This window comes from Lithobates pipiens, unplaced genomic scaffold, assembly GCF_037356315.1.
Source record: "Lithobates pipiens isolate NorthernLeopardFrog02 unplaced genomic scaffold, aLitPip1_a1.2 Scaffold_18, whole genome shotgun sequence".
In the NCBI taxonomy this organism is placed as follows: domain Eukaryota; kingdom Metazoa; phylum Chordata; class Amphibia; order Anura; family Ranidae; genus Lithobates; species Lithobates pipiens.
This window is the reverse complement of record NW_027507758.1, coordinates 289834251-289857876: the sequence shown is the minus strand read 5'-3', so window position 1 is coordinate 289857876 and position 23626 is coordinate 289834251. Positions and strand designations below refer to the sequence as shown.

Below are 23626 nucleotides of genomic sequence, written 5' to 3'. Positions count from 1 at the left end.
ATTCTGGTCTGTCCCGGACGTACTGCATCACTTCTTTTGGCTGAGATCAAGTGTAGTATCTGTTCTTATCAGTGTCCAGTAGGGGTGTTCTGCTGTCATTAGGGCCTTCTGGTTGGGAAGGCTGGCTGTATAGTATCCCTGCTGGTATAATGGGGGTCCTGAGGGATCTTCCCCATGGGAACAGAAACTGAAGCACCCACAAAGTAAGGTGCCAGGAGTAATTCCATGGCATTGAGGATTCCTGAGGGACCCAGTGTCTCCTGATTTGAACTGTGCTACTTTGCTTGGCTGAATGTTTGGAAGACAGCACACTTGTAGTGTCTGGTGCCCCCTAACAGTGGCTTCCTTTTTCACTCAGGGTGTCCTACCCTAATGTCTAGGGGGAGGATCTGTGGCCATAAGTTTCCTTCTCCTCTTGCCTTGGGGGGTCTCTCTTTGAGAAAGCCCCCATCTAGTACTTGTTGGTTGGCATCAGCTGATCATGAGAAGAGAGGTCCACTGGGACTTTTGGCTAGGTGGATCTGAGTGTGCCTTACTACCATCAGAAGTCTTGAACCTCGAGGCGTCAGGGAGGGTTCCTTCCTCTTCAGGAGGGGACTATACAACAAACCCTACTTTTTTTGTGATTGTTCACATGCACTTTTTTGTTCTTTTTTGGTGTTTATTTTTTGCAAATACAACGCGGGCTGGAAAAAAAACAAAACAAAAACAAAAAAGGTGACCACTCCTGATTGAAAATATATTAGCAACCGTTGAAAGACTAACAAACCTGAACAATTCTAGAACCAGCTGCTTGTATGTCTTATTCTATGCAGAGTGCCCCATTTATGGGCAAGGGGTTGGCAGGAGAAATGGGCACTTAAGCAGGAGGATGTGCAAAAAGGGCAGCCCCTACAACCTTTGCTGCTGTAGTAGGTTAAAGCACATGAGCGGCAAGCACAATTTAACCTTTTTTGCCTTGTGTACTAAAGCAGTGGTCATCAACACTGTCCTCAGGGCCTACTAACAGGCCAGGTTTTATGTATTACCTTGGGGAGATACAGACTAGAATACTGCAATCACTGAGCAGCAAATGATATCACCTGTGATGTATTTCATTTATCTTGCAAACCTGGCCTGTTAGTGGGTCCTAAGGACAGGGTTGATGACCACTGTACTAAAGGACCTTGTCCTAGCAGGAGCTCCATGATCCCTAGATACTGATGAGTTGTGACATGTAACTAGCTTCCTTATCACTCATCCCCGCTGTCATATGGATTTAATCAATGAGTCTACTGATCACAGTGATTGGACAACAGTGAGGCTGTAGAGGTGGACAGGTGCTGGTGGTTGCTTACTGACAGTTTTAAACTGGGCCAGTGCCCCTCTACTTTACATAGTGCTACTCAATGCAAGGCTATACTGTATTGAAGAGATGCTAAGAGGGACTGGGTTGTATATAAATAATTAGGTGGGAAAAATAAGGTGTCTTTTGAAGAAACTCAAACTCAGAAAAAACTTAAAGCAACTCATAAGATAATCTTAGACAAAGCAGAAGCAAGTCAAATGAACATAAAAGCCTTTAGTATACTTTTGATACTTACAAGGCCCATGTATCAATCATTAGATTATTACCTATTGTTCTATAACTACTGATCTATACACAGTTGCTATTTGTAATATGTATAGCCTCAGATGTATAAATTATACAGAGATTTAACACTAACACAGATCACCACAGTGGACAGTTAAGCAGAACAGCTAAGGGTTGATAACTTTGAAATAAGTAAATCGTTGGCTAGTAATCTATATACACTGTAAATAAAATAACCAGGGTCAAGAGCACATGTAAATAACAACAAATATAACAAAAAGCAAAATAAATAGCAAACTCACCACTGCAACTTTGCTCTTGCTACAGAATTGCCATGCAAATTTGGTACAAATTGTAAAAGTGTCAACTAGAACTTGTGCTTCAAGTGCTATGCAAGTGTACAACTTGCCAGTGGGAATGTGCAGCAAGTTAACAGACTTACAATTAAACACTGCCACAAATGTGTGGCAAGTTATCCTTGCTATCTGAGATTGACATAATTTCAAAGGCTGCATGGAAAAGTACTGTTTGGTTTTATTCTTCTCACATCGTCAGAGTGGAAGACTTTCATATACATATTTTCATATCTTCACGATGAATAAAATGTGAAAGATCATATGAATTCCCAGATGAATCATGCAAGATACAGTTCCCACAGATATCACTATTATACTCCCAGACACCCATCCTTTTATTAGGAGTGCTTTCTATGTTCTTTGTCTGTAGACCAACATATTGTAGCTATCACAGGCAGAATTGTTGTCAGACTTGAATTTTTTAGTAAAGGAGGCCCATCAGGATATGTCATAATTAATGGAATCCATATTGGGAAAAACAGTAAGAAAATGACTTTTCACTGTTCGGAAAAGACAAAACTATTTTAAAAATGCTTATTACAGACTGGCCAAGTATCTAGATCTAAAATTTCTATTAGTCCAAGCATGTAATAACACATCAAAAATTAAAGATATTCATGTCCTATTGATATATGCAATACAGCAGAAAAAATGCAATGGTATGGTTTGTGTAGTTATCCAGAGCAACTAATTGTATTTCAGCTTATTGTAGCCAGACTGACTGACATTTATGAGTCCATGTACTTTACATATGTTTCTTATATTGTGACATGCAAAAATGTATTCATGCAGACTTTTTAAGTTACTGAGAGGTCCACTTTCATTCCTCTTAAAACAGATCATTGAGTCCTACTGTTTCACATACAAGGCTAAGAAACTCTCTTCTAGTTAAAGTCTATATAGCATCCATATTTCCTCTCTATGATCAATTAAGATATCAAGATAATTCGAAAAATGTAATATTTACTTGATTTGAGATTCATAGGGGAATCTCATTTATTACAATTTTTTTCAAACCATATAAAAGTGGCACAACTACCAACTTTAGGCTGGTTTCACAATTAAAAGTTGCGCTCTTCTGCAGTTATTTGCAAGATGCATTGAATTAATCATATAAAATGACTTTACCAGTCACACAGTTTCAGATGCCAGGGCCAACATGAGTTAAAATCATGCACTCCAGCGGTTAGACATAAATTAAATAAAATAAAATGTTTTTAACCACTGCACTGTCTGAAGCCAAATGGATGATAGGTGATAAAATTGGGTAGAAGTTAAATAACCTACCAATGCTGTATCTTAGTAGCTACTTAGATCATTATTTATACTACTTGCTTGTTGATCAAACATATAATTTAACTAACCACTGGTGTCAGTGATCATATATGATTTCATAATCTGACCTACCAAGTACAGTTCTATCAGTTGCACCGTGCCCATGTCAGTAGTTTGTGTTGCATTCATTGGTAAAAAAAAACCTGTACTGGTTAGATGAAACCAGGGTTAGTACCCATACTTAAAAAGTTTGGCTGTAGTCACTTAAAATTGTAGTAACATAGTTGCATAGTTAGTCAGGTTGAAAAAAGACACAATTCCATCTAGTTCAACTATAAAAATAAATAAATAATTATAACAGTGCCTGGACAATATAATCGAGAGTGCACACTAGCCATAGAACAGTTTTAACTGTAGGGTGATGACACAAATAAGATCCACAAATGTTACTGTAAACCAGGAACAAAGGGAACTCAATCCTGTACCCCCATACATTTCAGATATGCAGGGCTATAAACCTTGTTGTCTTTCCATAAATTTTCTGGATGCTGATTACTTGTATTCTGGCAGCTGACTTTCATTAATATCACCGTGAGAAACTCAAACACTTGAATGAAAAACATGTGCGGTTTGGATTTCCCCCTAAATTTAACTGTGTCACTTCCACCAAAGAAAATAGTATGACTAATCTCAAGGGCTCAGTTACACAGCGCAGGAAATATAACATACTTGGCCTTGTAACCCCAGCATTAGCCTGCTCAACATATGGTAAATGAGAGCCTACTGATTGTGGTAACCAACCATGTCATACAAACAATCACTACAACACCCTAAAATATAAATTGTTTATATTCTTGATTAGCAGCCATTTAATAAAAAAAAAAAATACACAAATCTGTATACCGAAATAAAGTGATCTTTATTAGAATTATAGCTCACCTACAACAAATTCTGTTAACAAATTTGCTTCACTCAAAATCCCAATCCTCATATTGTAACACACTGCAAGTAAGATATGTATGTATGTATTTAGCTATAAAAATCTGCTTCTGTAAATGACCTAATCCACGCTCTATTGGTCATTGCTAATGTGATCAATGTCATGGCATAGGTAACGTAGTCTTTGCCAAAGGGGCATTGTTTGGCTATGGCTACTCATTGTCTAGCTAAAATGACTCATTAATATAAGATGATTGGAAAATTTTGCCTGTTCTGGTCCCTTACTGTGCAGAGGAACATTGACATATGGGTTACTGTGTTCAAGGGCAGTTCACCCTGTATGAATTAGACAGTGGGTATAATTGCCCAAAGAAACAAAAGATGTTTTCAGGGTTTGACCTTTAATATACACATTATCAAAAATTATAAGTAGGGGACTTCAATCTGGTCAAAGGTTTCATATGGTGACCGCATATTAGATATCCAAGCTTTGAAAGTTATTGAAATGCAAACATATTCATATCTCACCGATTTGTGTGGTCTGCAGGCACCCCCAGTGGTATTATTTCGAAGAACAATAGATATACAAATTTAGAACAGTTTTTTCACCTTGTCAATCTTTGCCAGGGATTTTTGCAAAAAATTATAGATAGTCTGTAGGTCAAACACATGAGCGCTCTACTGGTTTTAGAGTTTCTGTACCGGCCAAGATGTAATAGCAATTTATGTGAACTGATACTGTAGCCAAACACTGAAGACTTCAAGCTTTGTTAATTTGTTTAAGCAGTGAAGCAAACCCTTTCCTAAATGCATGTCTATTGGATTCATGCCCCTATCCTGTCTCAGCATCTGGGAAAAGCTTGACAGCTGTGAGAAACTTGCTCCAAGTTCTACTTTTTGTCACCCATATGTATAGGATCTACTTGTCATGGATTTCTTCTGATGTCATAGGAAATATTTATATATCTCAGTTTACTATGTATGCAACAAATAATGTCACTGTAAGCTGCTATAAATGTGAAATTGAAGATGTAATATAGTTCACATTTAAAACTGAACTCTATGCAGATATAAAAGACAATATAATGCAATTCTTATGCCCCATACACACGATCGGATTTTCCGACAACAAATGTTGGATGTGAGCTTGTTGGCTGAAAGTCAGACCGTGTGTATGCGCCATCGAACATTTCTTGTCGGACTTTCTGCCAAAAATGTTGGCTAGCAGGTTCTCAAATTTTCCACCAACAAAACTTTATTGTCAGAATCTCCGATTGCGTGTACACAAGCCCGACGCACAAAAGTTCACACATGCTCGGAATCAAGCAGAAGGAGCTGCACTGGCTATTGAACTTCTTTTTTTTTTTTGGCTCATCGTACGTCTTGTACGTCACCACGTTCCCACGTTCGTATATGTTGGCCAACATTTGTGTGACCATGTATATGCAAGACAAGTTTGAGCCAACATCCTTCGAACAAAAATCCACAATTTTGTTGGCGGAAAGTTTGATCGTTTGTACGGGGCATTCGTGTATTATTAATACATTTTTATTGCATTTTTTTAAAGCACCTGAATCTGACTTGGTGTGAACCATTGTGCAGTCCCTGTTAACCAGGGTTGGAGTATGAGAGAAAAAGCAGCTGAAGGACCCAATCAGTTCATGTGCTTACAAGAAGTATGCAGAGAAAGCAGAGTCACAATGTGATCAGGTTATCAACTTGCTGATTCTCCTTTCACTGTGAAGTAACAGGCTTGGGTATGACAATCTGGGCTCAGAGCAAATGGTTTGAGTGATTGCTGAGTGATTACTGAGTGATTGCTGGCCAAAAAGTTATTTATGTTTAGAGTGTTGTTTTGACAGGAGTTCTGCTTTAAGAATTCCTGAGACTGTTGAAATACTCTGTAAAAGCAAGGTAGAGAGATTTTGTAATTTTTGCTTTTCTAATATAGGTATTATAGTTAGGGCTACAAAATGCAATGGGGTTGATAAAACTGGAGAATGCTAATTCTGCATAGAATCAGCTTCCATTTTTTTTTTTTTTTTGTCAAAGCAAGTTGAAGTTAGAAGCTGATTGGCAAACATGTACAGCTGAATCAGATTTTGCACTCTCCAGTTTTAGTTAATAAAACCCAATGCATTTATTTTTTGTCAAGTAACTAGGCAGAAGGTAGACCTCCAGGTACGTCCAATCTTCAATGCCGCCCTGCCATCGCGAGCGCGCCGCCGGTCGGGACCCCCGTGAGTCCAGTCGCGGGTCCCGCGGACTCGATCGCTGCGGGCATACCCGCGATCGTCTCACGGGACGGCTGAATGGAGGAAATGCCGTGTAAACAGCATTTCTCCATTCTGCCTAGCAACTAGTGACGCTGATCTCTGCTCCATGTGATCGGAGCAGAGATCAGTGTTCACTAAATGAAAGCCCAACCCCCCCCACAGTTAGTAACACATTCCTAGAAACACTTAACCCCTACACTGCCACCCACTGGTTAACCCCTTCACTGCCAGTGTCATTTACACAGGAATTACTGCATTTATATAGCAGTGATTACTGTATAAATGACAATGGTCCCAAAAATGTGTCAAAAATGTCCGATGGGTCTGCCACAATGTCACAGTCACAATAAAAATCGCTAATCGCCGCCATTACTAGTAAAAAAAATAATAATAAAAAATTGATAATAAAAATGCCATAAAACCTACCTATTTTGTAAACGCTATAACTTTTGCGCAAACCAATCAATAATCGCTTATTGCGATTTTTTTCACCAAAAATATGTAGAAGAATACGTATCGGCCTAAACTGAGGGAAAAAAATGTTTTTTTATAAATTTTTGGGGGATATTTATTATAACAAAAAGTAAAAAATAATGTGTTTTTTTTAAAATTGTCGCTCTATTTTTGTTTATAGCGCAAAAAATAAAAACCGCAGGGATGATCAAATACCACCAAAAGAAAGCTCTATTTGTGGGAAAAAAAGGACGTCAATTTTGTTTGGGAGCCACATCGCACGACCGCGCAATTGTCAGTTAAAGCGACGCAGTGCCGAATTGCAAAAAGTGGTCTGGTCTTTGACCAGCAAAATGGTCCGGTCTGTAAGTGGTTAAATATTATTAAACAATTTGCCTGTAATTGAAATACAGATTTTAATGTACAGCACTCTAGACATTTCTGGAACTCAACTTGAGGCCCTCTATATTTACCAAGTTGATGAGTGACGACCACTGCCTAAAACCATTATATTATTCTTTTAAATTAGAATTGTTTTGTTTTGTTGAACTTGGACCTCTTTTTCCAAATTTGGAGCCAGAAGTTCCATACTTAGATAATCACGGAAAGTAGTGTTTTCCACTATAGCGCAACTGATATGTCAGCCCAGAACATTTGATATGTTTGTGTTATCTGTAGTACACAGGCAAGCTTTTTTATTATTATTATTATTATAATATAGGTTTTATATAGCGCCAACAGTTTGCACAGCGCTTTACAATATGAGGGCAGACATTACAGTTACATTAATTTGGTACAAGAGGAATCAGAGGGCCCTGCTCGTTAGAGCTTACAATCTAAAAAGGAAGGGTCAATTGATACAAAAGGTAATAGCTGTTGGGGGATGAGCTGATAAAGGAAGTAAAAGCAGTGTTACTTAGAAGCAGGATAGGCTTCTTTGAAGAGAAGGGTTTTCAGGGATCGCCTAAAGATGGATAGATTAGGGGACAGTCGTAGACAGATTGGTGTAGGGAGTTCCAAAGGATAGGAGAAGCTCTGGAGAAATCCTAGAGGCGAGCATGGGAGGAGGTGACAAGGGAGCTAGAGAGCAGGAGGTCTTGGGATGACCGAAGAGAGTGGCTTGGTTGGTATTTTGGGACTAGGCTAGTGATGTAACTAGGGGCAGAGTTATGGATGGAGTTTTTTAATAAGCTACAGCAAAGAGAAGCAATGGGGTTGATTTACTAAAGGAAAATAGCCTTTGCACTTTGCGAAGTGCAACGGTACACTGTAAGAGCAGTTTCTCCATAGCTTAGTATTTCATGAGGAGTCCTTCTGACTTCCATCATCCAATCATGTGCAAGCAAAAATTAATGAATTGAAGCTTTACCTCATTTACCAAACTCTGGAGCAACTGCTATTTGCCTTTAGTATATCAAGCCCAATATACAGTAAAGAAAATCAGCCAGTTCGATTTAGCCTTTTATCAGTTTAGAACTGCAAGAACAACCAGAACAATAAGCACCAGTTGAAAATCATCCTTGCCATATAAATAAAGACATGATAAAACTGCCTTGACAAAACTGACACAAATCTTTTAACCACTTAAGGACCGCCGCATGTAATTATACGTCGGCAGAATGGCATGTGCGGGCACAAGCACGTACCCATACGTGCCTGCCTTTCAGCGGGTGGGGGGTTCGATCGGACCCCCTCCCGCTGGCTGCGGCGGTCCGTTTCGCTTCAGGAGCGATCCGGGATGAGGGGATGGCTGTTGGTTTCTGGCCATCCCCTCTCGATCGCTCCTGGTGAATGAGAAGCTTCCCCCGCCTGTGTAGTGTAAGCACAGGCAGGGAGGAAGTGATGTCACTCTCCTCGGGGCGGTCTTTTTGACCGGACTGCGAGGAGAGGACATAGTAAGTGTGCACCAACACTACACTGACATGTAGGTGCACATAGGCACACAAATCACCGCCAGGTTTTTATAGCGTTAGGTACCCCCATATACTACCTAATAAAGATTTTAACTCCCTGATTGCCCCTAGAATTAACCCTTTCACCAGTGATCACCGTATAAGTGTCACTGGTGACGCTGGTTAGCCAGTTAGTTATTTAGGTTCCCCGTCAGGTTTTTATATAGCGTCAGGGACCCCCATATACTACCTAATAAAGGTTTTAACCCCCTGATTGCCCCTAGTTAACCCTTTCACCAGTGATCACCGTATAAGTGTTACGGGTGACTCCGGTTAGTTAGTTTGCTTTTTATAGCATCAGGGCACCCACCATTTATTACCCAATAAAGATTTAACCCCCTGATCACCCGGCGGGTGATATCAATTAGGTTTTAGGGTCAGATAGGGTCTGCGTCGCCCCAGGCAGTGCTAGGTTAGTGCCAGTACCGCTAACATCCACACGCAAAGCATGCACCTCCTGTAGTGGTATAGTATCTGAACAGATCAATATCTGATCTGATCAGATCTATACTAGCATCCCCAGCAGTTTAGGGTTCCAAAAAAACGCATTGTTAGCAGGATCAGCCCAGATACCTGTTAGTACCTGCGTTTTGCCCCTCCGCCCAGCCCACCCAAGTGCAGTATCAATAGATCACTGTCACTTACAAAACACTAAACACATAACTGCAGCGTTCGCAGAGTCAGGCCTGATCCCTGCGATCGCTAACAGTTTTTTTTGGTAGCGTTTTATATTTAACAGCCCGTTCACACCTGAACGTTTTGTAGCCCTACGCCTGAAGCTACAAAACGCTGGAGGGGAGAAAATCCATTATTCTCAATGGAGATGGTTCACATCTCCACTCCATGTCGCCTGAAGCCCTACGCCTGAAGCTCAAACAAGTTCCGGACCCTTTTTTGTCGCGCGAATTGGGCTGATTTGGGCGTTTTCATTCCCATAGAAACTAATGGAAACGCTCGATTCGAGCGTTTAGCGCGACAACGAGCGTTTCTACGGGCGTTTTGACGCTGTATCTGCTCAAGAAAAAATAAGCAGATGAAAAATATTTTTCCTATTGGCTGAAAAAAAAAACGCCGAAGTTAAAAAACGCTCGTTGTCGCGCGTTGTAGTGTGATAAAACGCTCGTTGTCGCGCGTTGTAGTGTAACAAAACGCTCGTTGTCGCACGTTGTAGTATGACAAAACGCTCGTTGTCGCGCATTGTAGTGTGACAAAACGCTCGTTGACGCGCGACAAAACACCGGTAAAAACGTTCAAACACGCTACGCTCAGGTGTGAATGCAGCCTAAATCCTGAAGGCGGTGCTTGGTTTTCGGGGTGCCGTATGCAGCTAGGCTCCCAAAAAGTCCCCCACATGTCGTATCCCCGTACTCGGGAGAAGCAGCAGAATTTATTTTGGGGTGTAATTTCACTTATGCCCATAGCATGTGTGAGCAATATATCATTTAGTGACAACTTTGTGCAAAAAAAAAAGTTTGTAATATTCCCACAACTTGTGGCAAAATATAAAATATTCCATGGACTCAACATGCCTCTCAGTAAATAGCTTGGGGTGTCTACTTTCCAAAATGGGGTTATTTGGGGGGGTTTTGTGCTATTTTGGCATTTTATGGCGTTCGAAACTGTGATAGGTAGTGAGGAGTGAAATCAAAAATTTGGACCCTTAGAAATCCTGAAGGCAGTGATTGGTTTTCGGGGTGCCGTACGCGGCTAGGCTCCCAAAAAGTCCCACATATGTGGTATCCCCATACTCAGGAGAAGCAGCAGAATATATTTTGGGGTGCAATTCCACATATAACTATAGCATGTGTGAGCAATATATCATTTAGTGACAACTTTTTGTAAACTTTTTTTTTTGTGTCATTATTCAATCACTTGGGACAAAAAAAAAATATTCAATGGGCTCAACATGCCCCTCAGCAATTTCCTTGGGGTGTCTACTTTGCAAAATGGGGTCATTTGGGGAGGTTTTGTACTGCCCTGCCATTTTAGCACCTCAAGAAATGAGATAGGCAGTCATAAATTAAAAGCTGTGTAAATTCCAGAAAATGTACTCTAGTTTGTAGACGCTATAACTTTTGCGCAAACCAATAAATATATGCTTATTGACATTTTTTTTTACTAAAGACATGTGGCTGAATACATTTTGGCCTAAATGTATGACTAAAATTGAGTTTATTCGATTTTTCTTATAACAAAAAATAGAAAATATCTTTTTTTTTCAAAATTTTCATTCTTTTTCCTTTTATATCGTAAAAAATAAAAATCGCAGAGACAATCAAATACCATCAAAAGAAAGCTCTATTTGTGGGAAGAAAAGGACGCAAATTTCGTTTGGGTGCAACATTGCATGACCGCGCAATTACCAGTTAAAGCAGTGCAGTGCGAAATTGTAAAAAGACCTCTGGTCCTTAGGCTGACAATTGGTCCGGGGCTTAAGTGGTTAAGCTCCAATTCCACTTTATGCAAAAACATATTTAACCACTTGCTTACTGGGCACTTAAACCCACCTCCTGCCCAGACCAAGTGATGGGTGGCACGGATGGGTGGCACGGATGGGCACTGATAGGTGGCACTGCTGGGCACTGATGTGCGGCACTGATGGGCACTGGTAGATGACACTGATGGGCACGGATATGTGGCACTGAGGTGCAGCACTGTTGAGGCAGATTGTGGGCACTAATAGGTGGCACTGTGGGCACTGATAGGTGGCACTGTGGGCACTGATGGGTGGCACTATGGGCACTAATGGGTGGCACTTTTGCCTATACTTAGGTGGCACTGGCAGGGGGCAGGTGGGCACTGATGAGCTGGCGCCAGCTCGCCGTGATCAGGACGCAAGTCCCTCTTACGGTCGCCAGTGATCGGCTTTTTTTCCAATTTCTGTTGTCATCACATGATCAGCTGTCATTGGCTGACAGCTGATCATTTGGTAAGGGGTTGGGATCGACCCCTTACTCCGATCTGTGATCAGGCAAGTCTCACTGATCACAGAGCGCGCCGCGCGCGCCCCTCAGGGGAAACGCAGGCCGCTCGTGCACGGGACGACGTCAATAGACGTAGTCCCGGCAAAGCAGGTCCGCGCTGTAGCCGTCATACGTGGATCTCTAGTGGTTAAATAGTACCCAGCAACTGGGAAAATAAAAATACAGTGTTTGCTGAAATACTTGTCTGATCCCCAATCCCTTGAAGACTTATCTGCTCTGTTGGCCCTGGCCTTATTCCAAAGTGAATGAAAGCCATCGTCTTAAGGGTGCAGGGTGTCATGATGCAGAGAACAATGCAAATATCATCACATCAGCTACACTCTCTGCATTATTTAGGACTAAAGAGACTTTAGAGACAAAGTGTACCCGGGTTATTCACCTGAATAGCTTGAGGACATCAGAAACAGGTAAATATGAAGAAAATTAAATAAAAGGGGTGGATACTCTAGGGGTGGAGAAAGACTGGTGGACAGGAGGATAAAGCAGCACTGTAAGTCAAATGCCATACATGGGCAAAATGCATAAATGTAAAACTAGTAAAACTTTTGGACCATATTTTCCTTATATTGTATTAATGGATGAGGTTAAGGGCAATGTCAAAATGGACTAATAAAGCTACACATTGCTTGCTTGTACTTAGTGATTCTGAGAGAACTGCATATGTGTCAGAGTCTTAAGGGTAATGCTTAAACTTGTTTGTTTATTAACCACTTCATGAGGATTTACCCCCTTCCTGACCAGAGCACTTTTTGCGATTTGGCACTGCGTCGCTCTAACTGACAATTGCACAGTCGTGCGACGTGGCTCCCAAACAAAATTGGCGTCCTTTTTTTCCACAAATAGAGCTTTCTTTTGGTGGTATTTGATCACCCCTGCGGTTTTTATTTTATAAACAAAAAAATAGCAACAATTTAGAAAAAATTTTTTTTTTACTTTTTGCTATATTAAACATCCCCCAAAAATATATTTAAAAAAAACGTTTTTTTTCCTCAGTTTAGGCCGATACGTATTCTTTTACATATTTTTGGTAATAAAACAAATCGCAATAAGCATTTATTGATTGGTTTGCACAAAAGTTATAGCGTCTACAAAATAGTTTTATGGCATTTTTATTAATAATTTTTTTTCTTACTAGTAATGGCGGTGATCAGCGATTTTTATCGTGACTGCGACATTTTGGCGCACACATAGGAGAATTTTGACATATTTTTGGGACCATTCGCAATAATACAGCGATCGATGCTTTAAACTTGCATTGATTACTGTAAAAATGTCACTGGCAGTGAAGGAGGTTAACCACTAGGGGGCGGGGAAGGGTTAAATGTGTCCTAGGGGAGTGTTTCTAACTGACTGGTGGATGGGCTTGTGTAACAGGGAGCAGACGATCAGTGTCCTGTCATTGGACAGAACAGGAAGATGCTGTTTACATCGGCATCTCCCTGTTCTTGAGCTCCGTGACACAATCGCGGGTATCCCCATGGCGAACGAGTCCGTGGGTCCCGCGGGCATGGTCACGGAACGTATCTGTCTGTTCGCAATCAGCTACACAATGTACATAGAGCTGCACATGCTCAGCGCTATTTACATTTCTTACACATGCTCGGACAATCAAGATGGCTGAATACTGCTGGCATCAGACTGCTGGAGCATAGGTTAGTTCCTGCCTTTATTTCTACTTTAAGTTTTAATTAGGGATGGATCAGAACTGTCATGTTTTATTGCTGTTTGTGATCCATTGAGGAACTTCCTCTTACTTTTTTAATCCCTGAGATAACAGGGATTAAAGAAATGAGTGTCCTTGGGACAAGAGTAAAAGCCTGAAAAAGGTCCTAACCCATCCCCACACTCAGGGCTGTCACAAAGAGTGGGCAGGAGTGGCGACTCCCCTGAATGCAGTTGTATACTGCAGGGATAAGGATGCTATCATTCTGACTATATGTCTGACAGGAGTAGCGACAGCGGCATCACTACTTCTGTCAGCCAATCGCTGGGAGCAGTTAGGAGAGTAGTTGAGAGCCAGGAGGCTGTGCTCTCTATCTCCTCTCTGCACAGGGGTCTTCCACCATGCATAGCCTCAGTTCTTGCAATGACTCCACTCTTACTAAAAATCCTCCTATCGGCAAGTGGTTAACTTCTGGGAGTAGGATCCCCTAAGCTTGCATATGATGGGGGGCGCAATTTGACATCTTTGCCCTGGGCACTGGATGACCTTGTCCCCATACTGCCCACACTAAGAAATGCTTTCCTAGTACCTATCCACATAGGAGAAATTTTCCTTCTGTTCCTGTTCCTATAGCCCACTCTTACTGGCACATAACGTCCTCAATGGGTGCACAAGCAGCAATATTAAGTAAACACTTTATTCAAACAAAATAATAAAATCTTTGGCAAGAGTTTGGCATTAAATGTCTCCACCCTGGTTACTGCTATATATTAATAGAAAATTACTGCGCTCCTGATCAGAAAGAAAAATTATTCCCCTAAATTGCTAAAGCTGCAGCTACCAAGATTTGATACACATCCAAAATGTCAATTAAACACAAAAATGTGTAGCTGCGCTACCTAAATACTCCCACCTCACTAAGTCTGAACAACTGGTGTTATCACAACCTACAGACCATCACCATAATAAATAAATTAAAATAAAAAATAAATGAATACTTTCCAAATTAATTCATCAACATATAAATAGAATAATACATAAATAAATAAAAAATGCATGCTTACCAGAGGGAAGCGTGTAAATGCTCACTAAACATACACAATGTGGTCTGCCAGATGGATCGCAAATCCCCACCAACTCAGACTGGAACCTCTCACGGGAAACTCACATGTACGTGAATGGTGACTCAGAAAACATAAATGGAGAAGCCTCCCATAGTGTAAAACAGGCAAGCAGCTTTATTCATAATAAAAACAGAATATACTCACAAACAAAAGTCAAATTTCAGCGTATATGCCGGCCGGCAAGCGAGCGCACGTTCGCTCAGAAATCACGTGACTGCATCAGCACGTCTAAGCCCCCCGACGTGCGTTTCGTCATAAGATGACGTTGTCTGGGGTGTTGACACCCCAGACAACATCATCCTATGACGAAACGCATGTCGGGTGGCTTAGACGTGCTGACGCAGTCAAGTGATTTCTGAGCGAACCCCAGATGACGTCATCCTATGACGAAACGCACGTCGGGGCTTAGACGTGCTGACGCAGTCACGTGATTTCTAAGCGAACGTGCGCTCGCTTGCCGGCCGGCATATACGCTGAAATTTGACTTTTGTTTGTGAGTATATTCTGTTTATTATGAATAAAGCTGCTTGCCTGTTTTACACTATGGGAAGCCTCTACATTTATGTTTTCTGAGTCACCATCCACGTGCATGTGAGTTTCCCGTGAGAGGTTCCAGTCTGAGTTGGTGGGGATTTGCGATCCATCTGGCAGACCACATTGTGTATGTTTAGTGAGCGTTTACACGCTTCCCTCTGGTAAGCATGCATTTTTTATTTATTTATTTATTTATTATTTTATTTATATGTTGATGAATTCATTTGGAAAGTATTCATTTATTTTTTATTTAAATTTATTTATTATGGTCCCTGCAAAGGGCATTTGCTTTAGATTTGACTGAGTCAGTGTCAGATCCTCCCATTAATGCTAGCTGGTCCTGGGAGTTGTAGTTCTACAAGCATGTCTGTGCTGGAGGTGGAAGAGGAGTTACATAGTTACATAGTTAGTCAGGTTGAAAAAAGTCCATCTAGCTCAACCAAAAAATAAAATGAAAAATACAATCCCATATATACAATCCTTCACCCACAGTTGATCCAGAGGAAGGCAAAAAAAAAACAGTAAAGCATGTTCTAGTTTGCTACAGCAGGGGCAAAAAACCCTTCTTGATCCCCCAAGAGGCAATCGGATATTACCTGGATCAACTTTACCTATAAAAGGAGTGTGTGTATACTGGATGTACTGTATATAGTTGAGCCCCTGCGACATTTCTAAAGTTCAAGTGGGCATCCCATAATAGCCCTTTGCCATCCAAGTTCAAATCCCCTAAATAAAAAAACAAAAACAAAGCTGCAAGGACTGCTTCTTGTCTCAGGAGTGATTGAGAAATTCATGTGCCTGGTTGTGCAGGGTGGGAGATAACCAACATTCACCAGCGGCTCCTACGGGGGTAGCACTACACTATGATATCTTATTTCTTGCTTCCAAAAACAGGCAATACTCTTGCAGAATATATCACAAGCACACAAGTAAGTGAGAAATTCAGCACAAACACATTAAATCTAATTCTGCATATAGCATAAGTTACAGCTGCATAGTCGCCTCTTTGGCCTGCTTTTCGTGTGTACATTAAAAAAAACTATAAGGTGGTAAAAACAGGCAATTGGACCACTTTTTACTGCCTCCCAGAACTGTCCCCCCTCTTGTAAAGGTAGTCTGATATGGTTGCATACTTGCCGTGGCTGTAGTGCTTTGCAGCACCCGCAAATATGCATTACACGACAAAGGATTCCCACTGTGGGTTATCCAATTAAGAAAGCACAGTAGTGGCCTTGTGGTTCTACTTGTTTGATTGAAACTTGGGACTAACTATACAATTGTAGCGAATGACATTTGGGATCAAATGTCACACGCATTGTAAATTTAGTTTTTGACCTCAGGACAATAAAGGTTCTGAGGGTTAATTATTGTAGGTAGGCCTAACACCAGTCTGGCCAGGCTGTGTTTAGAAGTTCTGCCTGGTCATGTGAACGGTGCACATGACAGGTTAGAACCAAGTCTGGTTGGATGTTTTGGTATCGGCCCTCTCAAAATAAACCTTTTTGAAAGGACTTCATCTGTGTCAGTGTACAAGTCGTTCGGTATCAACCCTGGGAACCCCTAAACGTGGAGGAGCAGGCCAGGAGAAGGTAATCGGTAATCCCATTCAGTCAAGGTCACCCTGCAACGGGTTATGGCCGCTACACAATAAAGGATGAGTTACTGGTGATAAGCCATCAACTTCTGTGAGTAAACAGCAGCTTGAGCTATGGAGCCTGTAAACAAAATGTTTTTTTCAAACAAGGTGTAATTTTATAGAAACAAGAAAATGTACAAAACCACATGAGAGTTTTACTGGCACAGAGCATGTTCACTCACTGTCTTGTTTAGCCAGACATTTCCCACCATCTACACTATGAAAATCAAACCTGACTCATGTTGTGAAATATGTATACAAAGTCAACATTATTAAGTCAGAGTTTTGCTCTTTTATTTTATTTGTTTACCATCAGAATCTTTCTATGCCATTAAATAACATATCTGCTATTCTCAAATCCAATTTTTTTTATAATAAATACTAAAGGGTGTCTTGTAAATTCCTAATATATTGAACCCAGTCAAAAAAAGTGTATTGTCTGTGCAGGGTTGTATTTACCATTAAAGTGGAACTTTATGGCAAAAATTAAAAGTGGTTGAACAGGCAGGATTTTGAGGCTCAGTTCTCACTACTGTAATTTTGCTATGATTTTAAGTACAATTATGTGTGACTTTGATGTGACTTGGCTGCGTTTATGAATATGTGGGGGATTCTGAGTCACACTGTAAATCGCACCAAAGTAGCACAAGAGCCTATTCCAAAATTGCACTGTGCTGACTTGCCTTGATAACAATGGGCACCTTTAAATATAATGTAATTTTCCTGGTCATGCAATTCTGTGTGACTCAAGCTGCATCAGAAATCGCACTAATGTGAACCAGCACTTAAAGCTGTAGTGAACTACTGCAGAATTAAGAAAATAAAAACCCACCTGTAAGACAATGGTGTAATGTGCTAGTATGCATATTGCATACTAGCACAGTATGAAACACTTACCTAAGTGCAAAGCCCTTCTAACGGCGCTGAGAAGGCTAACATCTAACCCGGTTTTTCTTCCGGGTTCACAAGCTCCAGCGCTGTGAGTGGCCAGAGCCACAATGACGTCACTCCTGTGCACGGGAGCCCTCCATTCCGGCAAGAAGCTCAGAAGGTCTGGCATGGTGTTCCAGACTTTCAGAGCGCATGCGCCAGTGACGTCAGCAGCTGCATTTAGGGTGAATATCTCCTAAACGGTGCACCAGGGAGATATTTATTTTACCTACAGGTAAGCCTTATTATAGGCTTACCTGTAGGTAAACATAACCAAGCAGGTTTTACTACCACTTTAATGCAGAAGAGACATGCTTTGAGTCTTCTGCATTAAAGTTACTTTCCTGCCTGTCTGCCCCTCTATAGTGAGCTGTGCATGCGCAGCTCGTTGAACAAATTTGCCAATGCCAAGCTGACTGAACTCCTGCACATGCACGGTTGTGACGTGATCTCAGCCCATTCAATGAAAGCAGTGATACCCGGATTGATATCCAGAAGATGTGAGCAGCTGGCGCGAAGCTCTGGGACTCATTGGATTGAAGGTGAGTATAGTTTCCCTTTAAGTATAATTGGCACAAGGCAGCATTTTCCTGCATAATTATTGACCATGCATTTTTTCCATAATCAGTAGGAATAGTCATTTCATATAAGTTTAATTACACATTATTATACTATTCTAAGCCAGGTTAGGGCAAGGAAAATATGAAAATTTCCTATGTAAAAGAGAGGATCCTGGCAAGGGATGTTACTAAGGTTTCCAAAAATTGTGTGCCTACAGGCGCTTTGAAGTTGAATATTTGTGGTCTGCTGTTCCATGGGCAGTTTTCATGAGTGAGGAGGAGTATTGTGCCACACTTATTTTCTTTTGTTCTTGCCCTTATAATATTGTTATAATGTAGATAACATTTTTATTCTGCACTGTTATGAAACAGAAAGCTGCATACTGCTCCATTCATTACTGACTCCTAACGTGTATTTTGGTATATTGTGACTGTCTCAGCCTATACGTTTCTGGGGGGTTAGTCTCACTTTTTGCTCTTCCCTATGCTGTAAGAGTTATAGTGCCAGTTCATACTTCTGCGCTCTGCAAAATGTGAGTTTGGGCCGAATGCGATGCAATATCAGCCATACTATCTTTATGGCTGAAATTACATTGCACAGACATCGCATGTGATTTGCACTGCAGTGCAGTGCGAATCACATGCGACGTCCATGCAATGCGATTTCAGCCATACAGATAGTATGGCTGATATTGCATCATATTCGGTCCAAACTTGCACAGGACCCTTTTTTTGGTCTGCACCAGAATCGGATCGCATGGGTGTTCACACCCATGTGATCCGATTCATGTCTAAACTGACAGTTCGCAGTGTGATATGCGGGCTGAAATGGGGGTGTCATTAACAATGTATTGACACTCCCGGAAGTTCGCATATGGCAGTGTGAACTGCTGTGTGAGTCTGGTGCGATGCGGGAACCCACAGTGGATTTGCAGGGTTCCCGCATTGCACAAGTGTGAACTGAGCCATATAAAAGATCAGGATGTCTACAGAGGCTTCAATCACTGCAACCTGGTAAAATACTTTACCAGGAAGGGACCATCCTCAAACTGTTCCTGCAAAGTTGGGAACATGAAATTGTCCAAAATGTCTTGGTATACTGAAGCCTTCAGGTTTGCCTTCACTGGGAAATAAGGGGCCAAGCCCAACCCCTGAAAAACAACCCCACAACATAATCTTCCTTCCACCAAATGATTTGGAGGGGTGGCCCAGTACTTTTGGCAATATAGTGTGGATAGGCGATTTTGGGATGAAGGAACTTAACTGGCCTGTACCTGATAGAATACCTTTGGGATAAATTACAGTGGAGAGGAAAGTGTGATAATTACTGCGCTAAACCCAAAATATGAAGGAGCAGCTACACAAAAATGTGACAATAGGTAAATGGAATGAAATAGGTGAATGGTGTAGCGCTAACTGATCAGCACAAATATGTGAATATATGTGTAATACAATACAGTGATATTGACATAAAAAATCAAAAGTCCATCTCAAAAGTAAAACGGTGTCACTATGATGCACAAAACAATCTGACCAACAATGGAACATAAATCCAATGGTGAATAAAACGTGAAATCCGAAATAGTGTCGAATATATATGAAAAATATATCATCAGCTCGACATTGCCTGACATTTTTTATCTGTGATCGCTTTTTATTGTTACATGCTGGTTTTTAGAAATAAAATACCTTTTTGACCTACACTATGTGGAAGCGTTACACGCTACACCATTCACCTTCTCATCCAACATCAGTGCCTGACCTCACAAATGCACTTTTGGAAAAATGGTCAAACAATCCCATAGACACTCTCCTAAACCTTGTGGACAGCCTTCCCAGAAGAGTTGAAGCTTTTATAGCTGCAAAGGGTGGGCCAACTCACTATTGAACCCTATGGACTTAGCCCTTGTACACACAGTCGGACATTCTGACAACCAAATCCGTTGGATTTTGTCCGACGGATTTTGTCCGAAACTGTTGCATACACACGGTCGGACAAAGTTGTCGGACAATCCGATTGTTCAGAACGTGATGACGTTATTTCGTTACGATGGGACTACGTTCAGGCTAGTAGCCAATAGCTTTGGTCTACGAATTTGATCTGAGCATGCGTGGCACTTTGTACGATCGGAATTCTCTACACGCGATCAGACAAAGTCCGATCGGAGCATGTTGTCAGAAAATTTTATAGCCCAGCTCTAAAACTTTGTTGGTCGGATATTCTGACGGAAACAGTCCGATGGAGCCCACACACGGTCGGATTATCCGACAACACGGTCCGATCGGACATTTTCCGTCGGAATGTCCGACCATGTGTACAAGGGCTAAGACTGGGATGCCATTAAAGTTCATGTGCATGTAAAGGCAGGCATTTTGAAAATATAGTGTATGTCTGAACTGAACAGGTTAATAGGAAAGGCTTATTTCATGGAAGTGAAGGGTGCAAAACCCCCTGTAGCACTTGTTGGGAAATAATCCAGTGTGTGTTAATGATTGAAACCATAACCTACAAGTCATGTAATAGATCTGGCTTTCACATTGCTGCCTTAGGTTTCTAAATGGTGTATTGACTGTGTGCATTTCCATGTCTACCCACTGTTATTTCACATTCCCAGACCAGACAGGGATAACATTCAACTTCAGTTTGACAAGTATGTGAAAATGTTATTACATCATGGAAATTTTTACTTTTATACTTGCTAGCAGTTAGTAGGTTGCTGCTATGAAAAATAACATCTACAATATTAGATTTGTTGTGTACCTTAATGTAATAAACTAGGTCTATTTTAAGTGTTACAACAGTAACGTATTATATTCCAGACTATATCCCATGCAACAACATTTATAAAGGTCAAGTCATACATGATAGCTAAACAACAACCATACTAAAAACATATATAATTTTTCCTATGCAATAAAAGTAGTAATAAGAGAAAAAGATTATGAAAGGGGGTATTGGTTTCTCTGGGGCACTTGTTATTTTGGCTTTAGCGCTAAAAGTTAATCAGTGACCCATGGGACATGCACATTTGGAGTCAAACAGTGTGACAACTGTTTTCCTATCCTATGTGACGTCAGGTTTCTGACCTGTAGTTCATGGATGTGTAAATTCTAAAAAAGAAAAAAGATAAATGTCACAGCTTTGTGCTATTTCACACCTACTTGCAATTTTTAGGTCGGTAATAATACGTATTAAAAAAATGTACATATTCACGTTGTATAAAATAAGACATTTATGTGCCTTTCTGGTGACAAAATAGGACTTTCATGAGACTAATCTGTCCCTAGTACCATTATTTTCTTGTCATACTGTTTTACTATATGTATGTAATATAATATGTAAAAATGTAATATGTAAGTTGTAAAAATTGAATATGTAAGTTTTATGGTTCATTTTGATCAATATGTATTGATTACACAGGTGAATATTCATACATGTTCCCTTGCCCTTTTTCCTTTATGACATTTCGAATATTCATACATGTTGATATCATACTTTGAAAATCGAAATTCTTAGCCCTTGTACACACGATCGGAGATTCCGACGAAATGTGTCCGATCGGACCAATTTGTCAGATAATCCGACTGTGTGTGGTATCCATCGGACCGTTTCCGTCGGAGTATCCGGCGGACCAAGTTTTCCAACTTGTCGGTAAAATTTTCCGACAACATGATCCGATCGGACTTTGTCCAAACATGTGTAGAGAATTCCGATCGGACAAAGTGCCAGGCATGCTCAGATCAAATTCCTACACCAAAGCTATTGGCTACTAGCCTGAACGTAGTCCCGTCGTAACGAAATAACGTCATCACGTTCTGAACGATCGGATTTTCCGACAACTTTGTCCGACCGTGTGTATGCAACAGTTTTGGACAAAATCCGTCGGACAAAATCCGACGGACAAAATCCGATGGATTTGGTTGTCGGAATGTCCGACCGTGTGTACAAAGGCTTAAACATTATTATATTTTACCTTATAGACATCTTACATCCATCATTATTTGTAAATAAACAGATACTGCATTAGAATGCACAATATAATAGAATGTTAGTGGCTGTTTATTGTTTTAATATATTTATGGCAGTATTATTACTATATAGGATTTATATAGCGCCAACAGTTTGCGCAGCACTTTATAATTCATTTTATTTATAGTTCAATCCATTTTTATTGTTTTCAAGTATAAAGATTATCGAGACGTGATGATATAATGTAATTTGCATTAAAACAAAGAATTGTTTTATTTATATAACCACTTTCTGTAATATAATCAATCTGAAATGAACCCATGATAGGTGGAATAGATAAAGTTACCTGTGACGGGGGGATCAGTCTGGCTGGGATGTAGGACTGCTGCACATCTATGATATTGGAGTCAATTTTGCTGCTGGTTGACGTGCTACCTTCAGCTTCCAGGTGAAATGCACTACCTTCAAATGAAGCACTGCAAGGGTAGAGATGCCACAACAAGACTGGCACAACATAAGCATACATCCAAAGGAAAATATTAGCCATTGCTTCCTTGCATCCAGTTTGTTTTTTCTTGTAGTGCAAACTGCAAGTACAGCTCTCTGTCTGATACACACCCTCCTTACTTGTGTGGAGCTTCCAATAATTGAACTTGGGATTTTACTTTCCAGATGTGAAGCAAAGGAGGATGTCCGCTTGCTAGTTACGTCGTTTTTTCACATACAGAAAAAAGATCTCATCCTCTGCGTTTGCCAGTCGCTGTGTTTTTTCCCCCCCCCTGGAGACTACAGTAAAAAAATCTAAATAAGGGCAGTGAGTAAGTAAGCTTTCGTCTACCGGTAGGAGAGCTCCACTAGCCCCCGAGCCACCTTATCTTCTGAGTGTCAGGATACAGGATACAGTCTGCACAGCTGTGTTTCACTCACTCATTTCCTTCAGTGCAATCAAGTTTACCTTCAATTTTTTTAGACCCTCCCTCTGGAAACACAGAGCTGCAGCCTACAACTTGATTTCAGAGAAAATGCTTAGAGTGTTGCAGAGCTAGAAGAAGCCATATCACTGATTCCATGCTGTCTTATCTGTAATAACAAAGTGTTAGAGAATGTAGACTGCAGCCTGTCACTAACACATACTAGCTATAAGTGATAGATTATGTGACATTTGTGTAGTCTATAACATACAAGACAATGGACATACACACACCTCACTTAGAAAATGCATTGCTAAATAATGGAATGGACAGCATGTGACTATTAAAGTGGATCTCTAATTAAAAAATACTTGGAAAGGTCAGTGGAAAATAACATAGCCGTAAAGTGTTCATTACACTTAGGAACAACAAACTAGAGAAATTGGGCTTTGCATATAATTTTCAGGAAGACACAACACAGATAGAGATC

At 40.6% G+C, this 23626-nt stretch overlaps 1 protein-coding gene across 1 annotated transcript in view; it reads right to left on the bottom strand.

Moving 5' to 3' along the window:
• Nucleotides 1–23157, bottom strand: part of LAMA4 (laminin subunit alpha 4) — a 183996-nt gene extending 160839 nt beyond the window's left edge. Inside the window, exon 1 of the mRNA XM_077487095.1 lies at nucleotides 22572–23157. Coding sequence (XP_077343221.1) covers nucleotides 22572–22772 — 201 coding nt within the window. The 5' untranslated portion in view covers nucleotides 22773–23157. The remainder of the gene's footprint in view (nucleotides 1–22571) is intronic.
• Between the last annotated feature and the right edge of the window lie 469 nt (nucleotides 23158–23626).